Consider the following 19,479-nt stretch of genomic DNA (forward strand, 5'->3'; position numbering starts at 1 on the left):
TACAGAAGGAAAATAGACAGGAACACATTGCGTTATATCTGCTTTTATATCACTCTTAGGATTAGGAATGTGTATGTTCTTCAAGGTTCTTCTCTCTCTTTCTCTGTCTCTCTGTTGTTCTGTCTGTCCATCTCTCATCCCTGTCTCTATTCTCTGTGTCTGTCTGTCTGTCTGTCTGTCTGTCTCTCTGTCAGGTTTGTTGCACTGTCTCCCTTCCCTCTCTCTGTCTGTCTCTCTCATTGTCTTTCACTCTCTCTTTCTCTCTCTTGTCTGTCTTTTGCTTGTTGCTCAATTTCTCTGTCTCTGCTCTCTCTGTGTTTCTATTAACACTGCTACTTAACACTGCAGTTCTGTAAGGAACAATAAGTGTGTTTTGCTCTCGTTGCATTGCTTCGGCACCCGTCACCGTACCAGACCGTCGTTTGTGTAGAAGAGCTTTATGTTAAGTGATTTACTCACTTACCGGCACATTCTCCCTCTAATTCAATATAATCTTCAATAAAATATCCTTTATTTAACAGGGAGCGTTAATCATACGTTCTTACAAAGTTAATAAAGTACACCTTGCCCCTCGCAAGCAACATTAATGTCTGTTTAAATAATTCATCCCACCAGACTTGTGCTGTGGCTCATGAACCATTCATGGGTGCAAATCGATTTCAGTAAACACGCTCTGTTTAAGTTCAGACTGGAACGCTTCATCTCTTCATTTATGTTTCATTCAGTTGCTTCTTTTTATAATAGGAGCCCTGACAATGTAAGTAGGGGTTCAAGTGCACAGCACCGAATCCCTATTGTTATTGTAGGGACCTTCTTCTTCTTCTCCTCCTCCTCCTCCTCCTTCTCCTTCTCCTCTAGAACTGCTTTCGCAGATCAAATCTAAAGTCTAGAGACTTGACCTTTGAGGACTGGTAGTTCTGCCCTGTCTACAGCGCTGTTCAAAACAAAAATACTGTACAAAAACAGCTGTAATTAAAAAATGTCTTCTCCCAGACTCAGGTGTCTGATATCAGCTGAATCCTTGTCAATATACAATGAACTGAATGTACATCTCTGATTGCGTTCGGCATGAAGACTCGTCTTTTCCAAACTCCTATACCGTTCGCTCTAGATCATCCTCAAACTAGGAAGACCAGGCTTGGACTCTCTCTGTATAACTCAACAAATATGATGATGATGATGATGATGATGATGATGTCAACACTTTGACACATTGACACCAAACTCGGTGTGTCTTATAATAGCCGTGACCTGAGGGTCATGCGATTCACTGAGACATACCACATTAAATGATTTGTACATTTTGTGTTAAGATGCTGTGTGTCAGAGTATCGTTATGAAATTCGACAAGTGTCGTTATCTTGATCTCCCAACCCTAGAGCGTGTGTGGTTACATGGCACAGCTTTCAGGGATAAAGGGTAAAGTGTGGCTGTGTTTTATGTGTTTGTGAATCTTCTGAATTGAGACTGCAGAGTTAAAGAAGTTTATTTCACTGCTGTGCGCTGTGGACCGAATATGAAGGTGTGTTATGGATGGTGGAAGAACTTGTCATTGTGTCACTTTCATAGGGTTGTAGAACTCTGACTGTAAGCTTGTTTAAGAGTTAAGAGACTGTACACGTCCTTCCCTGAAGCACAACTGAAAAGCTCTGTCTTTAATGCTTTCTACAATCTGTATTGATTTGAGGGAACAAAATCTTGCCTTTTTGTCCAAGGAAAGTCTGACGCTTTTTATTTTTCCTTGTGGTCGAGGTATGAAAAGTGAGAGCCAGCAATCATTACTGAGACCAGCTGCTGTAAAGACTCTCTCTCTCTCTCTCTCTCTCTCTCTCTCTCTCTCTCTCTCTCTCTCTCTCTCTCTCTCTAACTGTCTCTATGTTTCTCTCTGATTGTAACTCTGTCTCACACACTTTAACTTTGTCTCTCTCTCACTGTAACTTTGCCCTTCTCTCTCTTTCTCTCTCTCTCTCTCTCTCTCTCTCTCTCTCTCTCTCTCTCTCCTCACTATAACTCTCTCTCTCTCACTATATCTCCCCCTCTATCTCTATTTTCTCTCTCTCTCTCTCTCTCTCTCTCTCTCTCTCTCTCTCTCTCTCTCTCTCTCTCACACACACACACTCTCTTTTCTCAGTATCTCTCTCTCCCTCTCTCTCTCCCCATTCCCCAATAAGCTAGCTAGAAAAAACTAAAGAATCCGATGTCGCTTTCCTCATTTTGTTAAACAAATAATACTTTCTTTCTTACACAGAACACCTTCATTAGCCCCAGGGGCGCTTTCCTGTCACTCAGCCAGCCAGAGGACCTTGGCAGGAACAATATGTATGAGCAAATGAATTAGACATACTGTAAAAGCATAACCCATTTAAAGCGGTGTCAGTGGATGCGAATTGGTGGAGCTATCAAAAGCTAGCCGTTTGTTCTTGCTACTGTGTAGGCTGGATGCGTGTGTTCACCTCCTCTCCTCTATTTTTATCCGTGTACGCTCTCAGTGTCACCGCCCAGCTCTGCCTGTGAAAGCAAATAAATTACATGCTACAGTCAGCATAGATCAACTTTTCTCTTTTATGTGGAAGGAACAACAGTGGTGTGGTTACAACCTGAATATAGACTCCACACTAGAGTGTCCATGAAAGTGCATTCTTTCACATCAGGGATTCCCAGATGAAGCCTAATGGACATGATGAGTTTTCCACGATGACCATTCCCGAGGCCTAGCGTAATATTTGAACACTATGCTAGTAGTATACTCAAGTGTAATAATGACATGGAGCAAAGGAGCCTGCTTTATAATTGAATATATATCTGCATATTTTGTGTATGTGGAAGAATAACAAGCTCCATCCACTTAAGCCCATTCTTAAGAAGTCTATTCTACTGCAGTACGTTTACGCACAGTGATGTTCACCGCACCACCAGCAGAGCCGACTTTCTGCCGTCGTCGTCATGAACTGAGCCTCAGATCCAAACTCCCGACCTTCCAATCAAAGAAATGACTCCTCTAGAGAATGTAGAGGATCAGTACTCAGCACTGACCTTTTGGTAGGTTTTAAGATGACATGAGAGGCTTAATAGAAGGCTTAACAGTAGACTTAATAGAAAACCATCCATGATAGTACTTGGATAGTTATAGGGTGGATGGACTGGGGATGGAGTCCTGTGCGAGTACAGTGTCTGTCTGTCTGCCTGCCTTTCTGTCTCTGTCTGTCTGTCTCTCTCTGTCTGTCTCTTTCTTTCTTTCTGTCTGTCAGTCGGTCTGTCGTTCTGTCGTTCTGTCTGTCTGTCGTTCGTTCTGACTGTCGTTTGTTCTGTCTGTCTGTCGTTCGTTCTGTCTGTCTGTCTGTCGTTCGTTCGGTCTGTCTGTCTGTCTGTCAGTCGTTCTGTCTGTCTGTCTGTCGTTCTGTCTGTCTGTCTGTCGTTCTTTCTGTCTGTCTGTCTGTCTGTCTGTCGTTCGTTCGGTCTGTCGGTCGTTCTTTCTGTCTGTCTGTCGTTCTTTCTGTCTGTCTGTCGTTCGTTCGGTCTGTCTGTCTGTCGTTCTGCTTTTCTCTGTCTATCTGTCTTTCTTTCTTTCTTTCTTTCTTTCTTTCTTTCTTTCTTTCTTTCTTTCTTTCTTTGTCTTTCTGTCTGTCTGCCTGCCTTTCTGTCTTTCTGTCTTTTTTTTTTCTTTGTCTTTTTTCTTTCTTTCTGCCTTTCTACCTTTCTTTGCCTTTCTTTCATGACTTTTTTCTACCAATTTTGAACACATAAAGGTTTTTTTTTTTCCTCTCCTTTTTTTTGCACATTAACAGCAGTGTTTCTGCTGGAAAGGGTTAAGTTTGTTAAAGCGATGAAAGACGTCAGTGTGGCGTGTTGTCTCTTTGGCCTTGCTCTGTTTAGCTCTGTCTGTTTGACGGATCCCTTTCTCCTCTCAGGCTGTGTGCACTTCCCTAAATGGAGCTAGCAGAATTACCCAGTCATCAGTCCGAACAGCCTCACAACCAAACGCCTTTATTTGTTTTTTGTTTCAGTTTGCTAAAATTTCACCTGCTATACCTCTTCAGCTTTTTCACACTGCACTTGTGCCTTTCTGAACGTTTCCCTATTCTGTTTATACCTAGTGTTTATGACTAGTGTTGTTATAATATCAAGTCCTAACAAAATAATGTCCGTAACTTGAATCTGTACCTTTTTGGCTGCAACTGTTCTCTGTAATTACTTTCTATGACAGCTGTAATCATTTTTAAACACACATGACTTGAAGACTGCCGCCTGTGGCTGAATGCTTGTGATGGTGCCGCATGTTTTGAACCATTTTGTGTCCAAAATCGTGAAATCCTTGTGAAGTAATCGCGTAGTGAATTTGAGCCTCTTGTGTTTGGAACCCTGCCATCCTTCACACATCCTTGTTAGAGCTTCGAGCTTCACTCAGAAATACACCAACGGAACGGTCGTCTACCTTTTCCAGTTTATTAACCGATTTGAACTTTTCAGTATTAACTGATGCCTCCGGAAGCTCCGCCACCTGCCCTAAGTCTACTAACCAGAAAAGCTGTTTTCCTAATAAAACCTCAGATGAGCCAAGCATCATGATAATCTAGACTCACGGTTCTGTTTTTCTATGGGCCTTTTTACACCTGGTCTCTTCATGTGTTTTCTCTGATCCGATAGCTATCTGATTTGTTAAAACTGTTCCATTTACATTAGGCCGCATAAATGCGTCTTGGCGAATCGGATATCAATCCGATATTTCTACTCCCGCCCAATATGCAAATATATTTTACCTCATTTCCGGGGTAATTGAAATAGAACACGCTTTGGTGTATGCGGTTGCTACAAAAAACAGCATTTACTGTTTGCTGCATTTTCGCTGGCGGCAGCAGTGCATTTTAAGACCAAACGAGACACCTGGGTGAAAGATCGGAGCCAGCACTGATGGGAAAACATATTTGTTTCTGGCGCGATGCACGACTCGTGAGTCACCTGCGAGTGACGTACTTCCGTTTGGGAGGAGTATAGCGCTGACGTATGTGGCTTGAACAACCACATTCATTTACACCTGTCCAGTTTCATCTGAAATGCGTCCCAGACCACCTCCTGAAGTGGTTTGAGCGATCGGATTTATATTTCGGAGGGCATTTACACCTGGTCTTTTTACGATCGGATAGCTATCTGATCACAGAAAACTCATGAAGTGACCAGGTGTAAAAACCCCCTATATTAACTTCTCCTGTCTCACTTTAGTAACGTTTCATTCGACACTTTTGAATAAAATCACTATTATTGCTTGAAAGATGAGCTAAAGAGCTCCGTTGATTTCTGTCGGGTGAACGGAAAATGTTTGGAGTTTATTACAATGGAATAAAAATCGACTCGTCTAACGTTAGTCAATGTTAATTGGTCAGATGTTAAAATGTTAAAAGAGAAAGGTATTGTTTGTTCCCGCAGCAGGCCAGACAGGCAAAGCCATCGTCTCCGACTTCAGATCTAATACGGCATGTATCTTACTTTTCTGAAGACCTTTCGTGTATCATTTCGATTCTTATATATACGATTAAGACAAGAGTAAATTGTAGCCTGTGCATGCATGTTTAAGATTTTGACATCTTTAGCGTATGGGGGATGTGAAGCTTGAGGGAATGATTTTCCATTTGTGGACATAGTTTCTTCAGATATTCCCAAATTCAGAAGTGTGTGCATGTGTGTTTAAGGAGGAGGTCTGGATATGCTTGCTTGTGCCATAAATATGTGCTCCTCCTTCATAAATCATTGTGACGTCTTCCTTCATCTTAAAACGAAATCTTGCTGCAGGCAGAAAACAAGCAAATTCCATCTCTTTCCAGTGTGGAGTTAAAACGGCTTAGGAAACGTTCAAATCCATCTCTTTTGCTCTATTAACCCCCCCCCCCCCCACCACCACCACCACCACCACCACCCTCCTCTCTCATTCTCCCTCTTTACACACATACTTTCTTCATATTTTTCAGTCTTTGTTACATTATGTTTAGTAGAAACCAGAACATGGTGAAATCTCAGCGTTGTTCAACATGAGCGGTAAATATCACACAGCACCTTTAAAAAGCCTTTAATGTCCTGGAATGTTGTGAACTCTGTCTTTACACTGAACATGATGGTATAAACACACACACACACACACACACACACACACACACACACACACAAAGGCTGGTTTGTTGGAACTGCAGCAGCAGGTCAGTGCCAGATGTGAATTTAAATAGCAGGCTGAACACAAGCTGGAGCATCTATCACTACACCACAAGTTAGCTTCGAGTGGAGATCTGAAATGAACATAGAATAGATATTTCTCGACTATTTCAAATCCTCAAGCAGCCAGGAGGAACTTGAACACTTGAACACTTCTTAAAATGTGTAACAATGAAGTGTTTTAGATCCCTTAGCCAAGAAGTGTTTAAGAATGCATAAATGGGACGTGTTCTAAAAAGCCTCACCAGGAAACTCTTCTAGAACAATTAACCAGCTTTTGTAATGAAGTGCGCTATAGTACTTAATGTTCTAGAGCACACAAGCAGAAAGCACTGCACTGTGACACTCTAACCGGAAGCCATAGCTGTTTATTCATCCATTAGCCATAACATTAGAACCACATTGTAGTGTAGTCACACTTGTGCCAACAAAACAGCTCTGACCCAGCAAGGCATTAACTCCACAAGACCTCTGAAGTTGTGCCTTGGTATCTGGCACCAAGATGTTAGCCGCAGAACCAGTACACTGTTGCCCCCTTTTCCACCGAGGCAGTTTGAGTGCTGTTTCAGAGCCTAATTTCAAACCAGTTCTTTCTTTTTCGACAGCCAAAGCACCGGCTCTGAACCAGGAAAAGTGGTTCTTAAGTAGCACCAAAACGTTGCTGGTCTATACTTAAGAACCACTTGCGTCCGGGGTCGGGGGCGGGGTTACTGTGACCAACGAGACAAAAGAGAACGTCGTTAGCGTCATTTTAAAATCATTTTAAATCAGGATTCATCGTGTCTGGATGCCAGTGTAGGTTCGCAAATCCATGAGCATTAACAGTAAAGCAACATCTGCCATTGTCGATGTTGTGTTTATGTTTGCCGCTGCTGCGCTAACGTTGCTGTATAACGTTGTATACAGTGACACAAGACTTGGCTCTGTAATGGCTCTCTAGCCCATGGAAAGGCAAACCGGTTCTTAGAAGGCTCGCCAGAGGAAACAGCCAGCACCAGCACTAGCTCTGAACCAGCACCCGGTTTTTTCTGGTGGTAAGGTGGCATGTGTGTTCTGTCACCTTTCTATCAGAGTCAGCATTGTCCTCCTGTGCCACCTTAACTGCTATATGGGATCAGAACAGACGGACACATCAGTGAGTCGTGGTTGGTTGTGACTGTGTTGCCGGTTCACTGGTTGTTCTTCCTTGGACCACTTTTGGTAGGCACTAACTGCTTACCATACAACACTTTTGACCCCATAACTCTGTGCTTGTCAAAGTCACTCAGACCATTTTTCCTAATGACGTGATGGTTCACTTGCTGTCTAATATATCCCAGACCTTGACAGATGCCACTGTAGCAAGATAATCAATGTTATCCACCTCACCAGTGGTTTTACTGGTTATGGCTGATTGGTGTAAGTGTACTGGGAAGTAACTATTACTATGTAACTATGGAAAAAATGTTACTTCTTAACACACACACAGTATATGGAGCACATTTACTTGGTGTGTGAGCTTATTTTTCTCCTGTGAATGATTTGCTGAAGGCAGAGTAAACCTGTGTGTGTGTGTGTGTGTGTGTGTGTGTGTGTGTGTGTGTGTGTGTGTGTGTGTGTGTGTGTGTGTGTGTGTATTGACCCTCTTTTGAAGGGGCCATGCTGACAGGCGAGCTGCTCTTTAGTAACCATATCCGTTTTGTTTCTTACCTGCTGAACATCTGCTGGGTGAACATTAGTATCCTAAATGTTTCATGATCTCATGCTGCGTGCATGTGTGTGTATGCGTGCGATCATAGGTATATTAGCTATGGTTTTAAATACCTCACATTTCTTTAGCAAAGGCCTATAGACTTTAATTTTGAAATTCCTCACGTGATTGATTGTGTTGTTTAAACAGCTGCCAGTTACGTGAATGTTATACACAGGGTATCAGTCATGTGTTCTTTAGGTCATGTGTTTAAAGGCTGTTTATATTATAGATATGTCATGGTGATGTTTATTGCTGTTTTATTTATAGGAGACAGCTACAGTTGCAAAGGATTTATGATATGGAAAGCAGTCTGTTGTGGTTATAGTGCTGCATGTTGTGGTTTTACATTGGCCTATGTAAGCTAACTAAGCTTTAAAATGGCAACGTAATGGAGCAATGGATTTGGTTTCTTCACTTTTTTTCTTCTTTGATTTTTAAAACATGATTTAAGTGCAAGATGTGTGCAGTGTTGGTTTATTTATTTATATAAATTCAGTGCACACTTGAGAGGGAGGGGGGAGAGATGGGGGGAGGTACACACTTAACTCTTAAAACTAAATAGAACTTTGGATTCAATGAAAGCTCAGCAGGAAATATTGACTGCTGCATGCAAAGTAAAATGCACTGATATGACCAGCAGTCTTCTATAATCTTTAGTGCTACAAACATGCAGAGGCATTTATTAGATTTTAAGTCCATCAGTGCAGCTGAAATTAAACCACTGAATCAAGTTGAATCATATGGGAACACTGGGTGACTGAAGGCCATCAAATCGTTACTTCTTTACCTGGTTTGTTTTTATCTTGTAATAATAATGTAGTTGTAATACACTATATGGTCAAACATTTGGGGACAACTGAACATTCTTTTTCAAATGTGATGGCTTTAGTCGTTGTAGTAACCTCAGCTCTTCTGGGAAGGCTTTCCATGAGGTTTTGGAGCGTGGCTGTGCTGCTTTGTGTTCATTCAGCTACAAGTTAATGAGCGAGGTCAGGTTCTGATGTTGGATGAGGAGACGTGGGGTGCAGTCAGTGTTCCAGCGTGTACTAATAGTGTTCAGTGGGGTTCAGGTCAGGGTTCTGTGCAGGAAACCCAAGTTCTTCTGCTACATTTTGGGTAAACCATCTAAAGGGAGTTCTCTTTGTGCCTCTTGGATCCAGAGAAGGAAATTTGAACCGAAGTTTGAGCTTCTGACAGTTTGAGGAAGAATCACATATGTTTGTGATAGTCAGATTTGTCAGCATTGGCCAGTGTACATATTGTGTGTGATGTCCACTGAAATACGCACATGTAACTCCATTTGTGTCACTTGACTCCATACCTGCAGGAGCACAAAAGCTGTTTCATGCAAGAGTGTCGCTCCATGGATCCACATTTTAATAGAAAAGTAAGCAAGAGTAGGTGTATGAATACACCAAATATTTGATTAGTTGAATACTTGTACTCAGTCACATTAGCAAGCTATGTTAAGCATGGTGATGACTTGTGGGCAGGTTTACCTTCACCCTGCTTGTCTGAAAATACTGAAATGGATCCCCATCACAACATGGACATGATACCTAAGATCCAGTCAGGAAACAAGAGATGATTTCGAGGCCCACAGTGAAACTGCATGGCTAAAACAGTCCCACACTGATTTCTACTCTAATGAGTTATTAAGAAGCTCGTTTTTATTTCTGAAGAACTACTGAACGTAGCGTGTGACGGAAGGCAACACAAAGACTGATTGACCCACACCTATACTCTCTCTATCTCTCTCTTTCTCTTCCATCTGTGGTTTTTCCCCCAAACTGCTGGAAGCTCACACTTGTATAAAATGTGTTTGTATGCTGTAGAATTATAGTTTCTTAAGCATGCTCCAGCATGACAATGCCCCTGTGCACAAAACTCCATGAAGTTATGTTTTTGCCAAGGCTTGAGTAAGAAAACTCCAGCTCAAACCCCATCTGAACACTTTTGGGATAAACCAGAACGCTGACTGTAACTCTGTCTACATCTGGAACGGGATGTTAACGGAGCACGTTTGTCTGCGACGCTCAGGTGTCCACATATTTTGGCCAAGTAGTGTAGAAATGATTGTAGCTCCTTCAGTATAAAATGTGTTATGTGTGTTTAGCTGCCAGATTCGTTCAGTTTCAGGTGTTTTCACACTACACATTTCTGCCACTCATGTATGTACGTGTTACACTAATGCGTTCACTTTTTGTGCATTTTCCAGTTGGTTTACTGATTTACAGACCTTTTAATTCTCCTTTATTTATCCTGCCTGGTCGATTCGCTCCTACGCTCCTTTTATTTTCTCTCTCTTCTTTCTCGATTTAGAGATAATAACTGTTAACTGCCTACTGTGTGACGTAAAAGACCCCCAGGAAGCATGAGTCACATGGAATGCTGTAAGGCTCAGAGTCTCGGGTTTACCGTGTCTGTTTTAAACAAACAGTCCAGCACCTGTTTTTCCATTAGCTCTCCATCCTGTTCCATTGGTTTTAATTATCCGTGTGTGTGTGTTCTCCTCCGTCCATCGTATCTCATCTGTATGTACATCATGGAGAGATGATTAGTGCAGCTTGCTTTATTATCATAAATTACTGCCTGGTTTAAAGCCAGTGTTCTTGTTGGGGCTAAATAAACCTTGATCCTCTTCACTTGACAAGTGTAAATTAAGGATTTTAGGATTTACAAGTCATCCCTCGATAGGTGAACTAAAAGGTTTTATCCTTTCCGTTTACGCCCAGTTGTTAGGCCACTCTTATAACACGGAAAAAACGTGGTAAAAAGAGCACCAAGGAAAAAAAAGGTTTCAAAAGTGCTGTCATTTTTATTTTTAAGATAATAAGGTTTCAAGTGAACAGTTGGATATTCAGGATGTAGGGATGTGCACAGGGATACGAGCATCAGTAAATAAATACAGAGTGTTGAAATTACAGCTCAAGGTGTTCATTATGCAGACATAAGTGAGCAATGATATGTTAATATTTTGATGAAGGGAACAGCACTTTCTTGGCATGCAAATACATCAGAAGTGAAAGTTTCGGTGTTCTTTTACACTCAAGAACCTTGTGGGACTAAAGGAAGATGTTTCTGTAAAAAAAAAAGGCATACTACAGCAGATTTGCATCAGATTTATATATTTGGTGTTCGTTTTAATCTCAACTTTTTCTAATAATGAATACAAGAGAGGAAAAAATCTAGACTAAAAAAAAGGTTTTTAAGCTTGAACACACTGTTTAAATGACATTAGTAATTAAGAGACTTGTTATAAAGACTTAAAAGCCATGTGTGATTATTTCTACATTTTGTTATTTTGTTTTTTGTTGTTGTTTGTTTAATTTTATTTCCCCAACACTTCGTGTTGCATTCATGATTTAGAGCGTTCATTGCAAATTTTTTTTTTTTATTATAAATCCACATTATGATAAGCATCCATTATCACTGTGAGCACACAAAGTTACAGGGAAGTAATGATGGAGTGTGTAGGTTTATAAAGGTTTACCTAAAGACGGCAATACAAATTTTGGTGTTGTTTAAGTTTAACTACACAAATGCTGACAGCAGTGATGGTTACGATTGTTGCCATGGTGATGCTGCGACAGCGTTCTTCACTGATTGATTTAGAGCGTCGTACCTTTTTGAACCGATCTATACCGTATTCCAGAATCATATTAGATTTAGACAATGACAAACCTTCCAACCAATCAGTATTTACTCTGCCAGTGGTGTGCATTATGAGACTCAGCTTAATATCATACTGTAAGCTTTACAACACAGGAGGATCTCTAAACTACTCTACCTTACATGGCACCCTGTATAATGAAATCCAAGTGGAAGGACTTGCGTAAGTGGAAGGACTTTTTGTAAGGACTCTCATTTTTGAGTGTACAGTCACCTTTGCTTATTCTGCCTTCTGCTGATAAAGCTGTAACGACCCACTTGGCTGTTTACTGTTTGAGAGAAACGACAGCTGTGTGCTACGTCAGCAGAGAATCAGTGTTTTTGTCAAATTAGCAGTCTGAAAGGGCAGTTTGCAAAAGCGCAGAGGTTTTCCTGAGTATCTTTGGTTACGTTGTGCAATCGGGAGGAATGCATGCTCATTCCACTTTGCAGCCTGCTCTGTCATTATATCTTGTCCCACTGACTCTCTGTCCTGCCATTGGCTAAGGACATGTGTGTGACTGAGGTTTAGCAGTGGAATGGTAGGAATATGAATGTAGAAATTGCTGAACTTCTAGTCATTTTAAAGTTTTATTAGTCAAGTCAAGAAGCTTTTATTGTCATTTCAACCATATATAGCTGTTACAGTACACAGTGAAATGAGATGTTTCTCCAGGACCATGGTGCTACATAAAACAAAGACAGGGCTTTAAGGACTTAGTAAGTTAGTCCTAGCCACATAAAGGGCCTTTTTACACCTGGTCTCTTCATGTGTTTTCTCTGATCCGATAGCTATCTGATTTGTTAAAACTGTTCCATTTACATTAGGCCACATAAATGCGTCTTGGCGAATCCGAGATCAATCCGATCTTTCTACTCCTGACGTATGTGGGTCGAACAACCATATTCATTTACACCTGTCCAGTTTCATCTGAAATGCGCCCCAGACCACCTCCTGAAGTGGTCTGAACAATCGGATTTATATCCGTTTCGAAAACATTTAGGAGGGCATTTAGACCTGGTCTTTTTACCATCGGATAAAACAAACACACTGTTGTACAGAAAACAAAACTTTTGTAAATCCGGCGTAAGATTTTAGTTTGTCTTGTGAAAATATTCACACAAAACGATTGATAAATGAGGTAAATGACAAACATACATTTATTAGCGCTTGTTTTGGTTGCAGAGAAACCTAACTGACTGGGCTAAAATGGTCAGCTATTTTTTTCTATTTTTGTTTAATGGAGACTTGCAAAAGTAAGAATTTTACCATTTGGTTTAAAGCACTATGCTTTCACTGTGCAGTTGCCAATAAACTTATTGAATCTTTAGCATGAGATTATATGAACGTACTGGAGCAAGTATCAATCCAATCTTTCTACTCCCGCCCAAAATGCAAATATATTTTACCTCATTTCCGGGGTAATTGAAATGGAACACGCTTTGGTGTATGCGGTTTTCAGAATGCAATCAAAAAGAAGATGGAAAAACTTGTTACGACGGTTATGCTACAAAAAACAGCATTTACTTAAGAGCGATGCAGTTTCATCTGAAATGCGTCCCAGACCACCTCCTGAAGTGGTTTGAACGATCGGATTTATATCTGTCTCGAAAACGTTTCGGAGGGCATTTAGAACTGGTCTTTTTACGATCGTACAGCTATCCGATCACAGAAAACGCATAAAGTGACCAGGTGTAAAAAGCTCCAAAGTGCATCTGTGCAACCTGGTGCAAACAGTGCAGGACAAGACAAACAAGACAGTGCAGGACAAAAGACAAAACAAAAAATTACAAGACAATACACAAAAGACAATAAACAGAAACAGCACCAGTGTAATACTATTATGTTCAACAATATTGCGTGTGCAGAAATACTGCAATGAACACATTGTTATAGCAGCAGTTACCTGAGATATTGTAAAGGATTGTGCAAAACAGCAAACGACTTAAATGTAAGAGCATGTGCAAAGAGCAAAAAGGACCAGTTTGAACCAGTTTGAATGTTTGTTGAGATTTTGTGATGGGAGAATTCTTGCTGAGTCCACAGAGCTGAGCCTGTGACGGTACGGAGACTTAACGCTTGTAGGCACTTCACTCATTGTCAGCTATAGGCACTGCTACAGTGACCAGAAATAGACCTGCATTCATGCTGTAGCTACAAAAAGCAGCAAAACTCTGGCAATTCTCTGCGTCTGAAAAAATTTCCTTTATGCATTCGAAGATTAATCAGACGCAGAAGGGGTTTAGACTTGTAACACAATCTGGTGCACCAGGGTTTTTGGTGTAAAAATAGTTTTGCAGGCATTTTTGAAACACAGAAGTGAAATTCCTGCATGAACATGTTTTGAATCTGGTGTCTTTAGATCATGCCCGAGTCTAGACAAAACTATTTTGTTTTCTAAAGTGTTTCCCAAAACAAGGGTTGAACTGACATCTCCATGGAGAAGCAGCAGCAGTGATGTTATTAAAGACCATCACTATGCTCCTAATGAAGGATGGATGGATGAAAAATGTGCACAATTTTACCAAATGGTTTTCTTATATTTTATAGAAAGATGGATGGATGCATGCACAGATGTGTGAATAGATGGATGAATGGATGAATAGATAGATGCATGGACAGATGGAGGGATGCATGTACGGATGGATGAATAGATGGATGCATGGAGAGATGGAGGGCTACATGTATGGATGGATGAATAGATGGATGCATGGACAAATGGAGGGTTTCATGCATCCATCTATTCATCCATCTGTACATGCATCTCTTCATCTATCCATGCATCCATCCATTCATCCAAGGACAGATGGAGGGATGCATGTACGGATGGTTGAAAAGATAGATGCATGTACGGATGGAAAGGTATTTATGGATTAATAGAAATATTGATCGATATACAGATAGATGGATAGATATACAGATATATAAATGAATATAAAGATATATGGATGTTTGGCTGGATGGATGGATATATAGATGGATGGATGGATGGATGGATGGATGGATGGATGGATGGATAAAAAATATTAACAGACCTTTTTTGTACAAAGAATGCATTTTGCCTTTAATTTTCACCACATGGTAGTGAGATTTTAAACCATGTTACACTGGAACTGTGATCTTTACAGATTACCTCATCCCACTATGAAGATGTCCAACTGTCCATCAAACTAGAATGAAACTCACCTGACGGTAGTGAACAGTCTTCTTAATGCACCACTCAGGAATCTTTTAAGCTCAGCCTCAGTGGCAGTTTCCATACACTGAACATCTTGAAACAACTAATGGTTTTTAGATGCAGCTTGTAATCCCTCAGATGAGAGCATCGCCTGACACAGGCGTCAGATTAGATTTGCAGATGCTGCTCACAGTGCCTTATGTTGGATAACACAAACTCTCTCACTGACAATGCTAACAATAAAGGAATTGTTGTTTTTGGGATAGAGTGACGAGACTCGTTTATCTCTGACGTCTACTGACATCTGCTGAGAAAGCAGAAGAAGGAAGGAAGCCATTTAAAGTAATGGGATTCAGTGAGCGTAGTCAGGAGTCGTCCAATAGCCCAATTTCCTCCAGGCCTACAAATAGATTAGTTGGCACACACACACACACACACACACACACACACAGACAGCCATTCTGGGCTCAGTTTCTTGAACAGTAGCCATGAGCAGTAAAACATAATGGTGTTTCTCTATTCACTAAGAGCTCAGACGCATGAAATGTGTTTAATCAGCTTCCATTGAGATGAAAGGACAGTAATTCTGTAGCTGCTGTATGAATTAATACTGTTCATTTTATTTGCCCGGTCAGTTATAAACGGTGACATTTCCACTTTAAGAAAATTTATTTTACCCAAACAATGTGAAATGTTTTCATTTTGTCTACGTCCTAAACTTGTTTCGGTTTGCCTGCGAAGATTATGATGAGTTAGTAGCAAGTTTAAAAAATGCAGCATGAAATATACAGCCTGACTGCCTAAAGATCAGTACCTTCTGAATTGTCATGATTTCAAAGCAAGCAATTTGTTCCATACTCAGAGGAACATGCCAAAAACATCCCAGCACACGTTCAGTCGAAACCCTCTTCACTTCACGTGTGTCCAACATGAGTACAGCTCTCAGAAAGTAATTACACGTGTGTCTTCACTACTAGTAGTTTCATAGAAGAATCCTCTTCATAGAAGAATCTTCACAAGTTCTAGTAGATTTCTGCAACAACAACCCAAATAAACGCGCAGAGCTCCTGAAAAGATGTCCAAAAGTTCACTAGCCGAGTTGTTATTCTGTTATTTTGGAGAGCCGTGTGCCATAGTGTAATGCACATGCTCCAAATCAGTTTTCGTGATCAAACATTACAGGGCAAAGTGTACATGCTGCTCTTGTGCCATTACATCATCATCATCATCATCACAAGGGAGAAGAGCACTTAAACCCTCAGTACAGCTGACAGCTGAGAAAGTTTTAAGATGGTTAAATGACCTAATAAAAAGGCATTAATAACAAGCCAATTTCTTTTCAAAAACTTTTGAACAGCAATGGATTTTTGAAGACGTCTGCTGTATTCGCTGGAACTCATGACCCTTCAAATGTCTTGTTCTTTTCAGATAAACATGTTAAAGAATTGACTTCAAGCTCAAAAAGCTCCTGTCCTTATATGTCTTTATCTCATTCTTAGCTTGTTCTGAGCACAATTTGTTGACCTAATCCAGTCAAGATCGTTACTCATTATTGCAATTTTAACGTTTTTTTATCTGTATGTGTGTCCTCAGGAGTTTGCAGCGCTGACTAAGGAGGTGAACATGTGCCGCGAGCAGCTGCTAGAGAGAGAGGAAGAAATTGCTGAATTAAAGGCTGAGAGAAACAACACACGAGTAAGTGCAAAGGAATATGGGTGTCCTAGTGCTGGAGTGTTAAGATGATTGTCCAGCCAAGAACAAGTATGCTAGAAAACACAGCGTTTTCCTCACAGCTTCTCACAGAAAAGTTTACAGCCATATCTCAAATGACAAATACCATACAGTCACTGAGCACTTTATTAGGAATACTGATACATCTACTCATTTATGTAAGGATCTAGTTAACCAGTCATGTGGGAGCAGCACAGCGTATGCAAGTTATACCTTCAGCTATTAATCTGTATCTGCATGAATGTTTACATCAAACGACAAAACAGAGGACAAAAAGGTCAAAAGCCCAGAAGCGGACGCTTTGTGGACCTGGGATTCGAACTCACGACTTTCCTCAGGATCAGTGGTCCAACGCCTTAACCACTAAGCTACCACATCCCCATGGTGCTTGTTGATGCCAAACAGCCTGGTTTGAGTATTTCATATATATCCTGGGATTTTCACACAAAACCGTCTAGAGTTTCAAACAACGGTACAAGAAACATCGTGATCGACAGCTCTGTTTGTGGAAACACCAAATTGTCCAACAGGAAGGATATAGTACATCAAGTATTCATTCTTTACAACTGTGTAGAGCTGAAAAGCATCTCAGAACACACTGAGCATCAAACCTTGAGGTGGTTGATGTACAACAACAGCAGAACCACATCAGGTTCCATTCCTGTCAGAACAAGAGTCTGTGGCTACACCTGGCCCCGGATTACCCAAACTGGACAACGACCAGACGATTGTGTTCTAATCTTCAGCGATCCTGTTTTAGTGAGTGCGTGTCCACTGTAGAGTTCACGGCATGCTTGAGCTGTGACTGACAGGTGACATGAGTGTAAGAGCTTTACTGGTGGTTATTTCTACTGGGCTCTAATTGAAAGTTACGTCACAGCTTTACAAAACACATACAGTGCATTCTTGCCATGAACCCCAAGTTCATTGAGTACTGCATTCCGTTAAAATTCATGTTTGTGGTTACATAATGAGCTTAATGTAATGGTACATCATATATATATATATATGTATATGTGTGTGTGTGAGAGAGAGAGAGAGAGAGAGAGAGAAATTCCATTTCTCTAGTGTGTAAGAAGAGTGCAGAGACACGACTGGCATTAACGCAGGAACGGCAGTAATATTTTCAGAGCGGTGCAAGAAGCATGTGTGGAGCCTCTAATCCGTAAGACGATGGGACCGCCTGACACAGTTGGATCCAGCCCAGATTTTGTGTGTGTGTGTGTGTGTGTGTGTGTGTGTGTGTGTGTGTGTGTGTGTGTGAGAGAGAGAGAGAGAGAGAGAGCATGAGGAGGGGGTTGAGGGATGGAGTGAGGGATTAGGGTCAAACAGGGAGGATGAGTGTAGGCTTTGTCATTCTAACGGAGTCTCTCTGAGCAGTCTGGCATTAGCAAGTCTGAAACAAACACACACACACGCAACGAAACACACACGTTAGTCTTGCTGTCCTTGTGAGGACCATCCATAGTCTGTTTAATGTGGCTAAAAGAATCATTGTGGCTCCCCAAAATAAAGGCTTCAACAAAACTATTTATCTGTCATGTATTCCTGTCATATATGTCATCTGTCATGTGAGGACTTCAAGATTATATATTAAGATTTAAAACCATGGGCACAGACTTCTTTATTGTGTTTAAGTATTTATATATTTTTTCTTTTGTTATATTTTGCTCATATTTCTATGGAAAAGAATAAGGATGTCTGTGGGATCGTTCCTAAATGCTCTAGTAGCACTAGGACCACATTACAATATAGATCATGCTTTATTCCCTTGTTTTCAGCTGCTGCTGGAGCATTTGGAGTGTTTGGTGTCACGTCACGAGCGCTCTCTCAGGATGACGGTGGTGAAGCGTCAGGCTCAGAGTCCAGCCGGAGTCTCCAGTGAAGTGGAAGTTCTCAAAGCCCTAAAATCCCTGTTTGAGCATCATAAAGCCCTGGATGAGAAGGTAATACCAGACACAGGACAGGTTTACTTTGAGCTATGGTCAACTAGTCCTTTTAAGAATAGGATCTGGTGTATGACAGATTATTAATCCTGTTATAGGTGAGGGAGAGATTACGTGTTGCTCTGGAAAGGTGCAGTGTGTTGGAGGAGCAATTAACGGCTTCTCATAAAGAGGTGAGACTTTCACTTGTCCACACACACAATGAAACACTGCCTGTGAGTAACCATGTGTGGAATGTTTTTCGTGATTACTCTCTCTCTCTCTCTCTCTATTCTCACTATCTCTCTCTATTCTCACTATCTCTCTCTCTCTCTCTCTCTCTCTTCTCACTATAACTCGCTCTCTCTCTCTTCTCACTATAACTCGCTCTCTCTCTCGCTCTCTCTCTCTCTCTCTCTCTCTCTCTCTCTCTCTCTCTCTCTCTTCTCACTATAACTCTCTCTCTCTCTCTCTTCTCACTATAACTCTCTCTCTCTCTCTCTCTCGCTGTGTGTGTGTTTGTGGGGCTCATTAGTGTTATTATGTAAAACAAACATTCACAGTGCAGCTTGTACCGAAGCTACAGGATGAACCAGTTATTTTATTTCATTGTTTTAAATTACTAAAGTATATAACAAGGAAATTCCTCCAAGGCTGTCATGTCTGTTCTGGCGTGTCCAAACACGAACAAGAGTGTGTCCTAAAACAGAAGCCTGCGTTAGTGAAGACCTCACAAGCCAGGAAGACGATAACACTATATCAGCACTACCGGGTTGAGAACAGATCTGTCATGCAGACCTCCAGCAGTGCTGCGTACCAGCTGGATAAACACGCTCTCTGTATCCGCTGTTAGAGCTCTGTGTGTAAAAACCAAGTTACACAGCTCTGTACTGGAGTACCAGCACCAAACACATTACTGCATTGGTGTCACTGCACTGCTGGGATCTGAGGAATGCTGTTCCTTTGGGTGGGATTGCTAACTGGGTGAGCTGTTGGGCTTCAGATCATAATCACATGCTAGCGAAGTGACCAGTATCCAGGTGTGCTGGAAAAAACAGCATGG

General features: G+C 41.1%; 1 protein-coding gene across 5 annotated transcripts in view; it reads left to right on the forward strand.

The window, feature by feature from the left end:
• The window catches only part of ppfia1 (PTPRF interacting protein alpha 1), a 70,888-nt gene that overhangs the window by 13,757 nt on the left and 37,652 nt on the right, over positions 1-19,479 (forward strand). For all 5 annotated transcript variants that reach the window (XM_060877597.1, XM_060877598.1, XM_060877600.1 and 2 more), the window contains exons 3-5: positions 16,354-16,455; positions 18,273-18,437; positions 18,536-18,610. In XM_060877597.1, coding sequence (XP_060733580.1) covers positions 16,354-16,455; positions 18,273-18,437; positions 18,536-18,610 — 342 coding nt within the window. The remainder of the gene's footprint in view (positions 1-16,353; positions 16,456-18,272; positions 18,438-18,535; positions 18,611-19,479) is intronic.

This window comes from Tachysurus vachellii, chromosome 9 (assembly GCF_030014155.1).
Source record: "Tachysurus vachellii isolate PV-2020 chromosome 9, HZAU_Pvac_v1, whole genome shotgun sequence".
Lineage (NCBI taxonomy): Eukaryota > Metazoa > Chordata > Actinopteri > Siluriformes > Bagridae > Tachysurus > Tachysurus vachellii.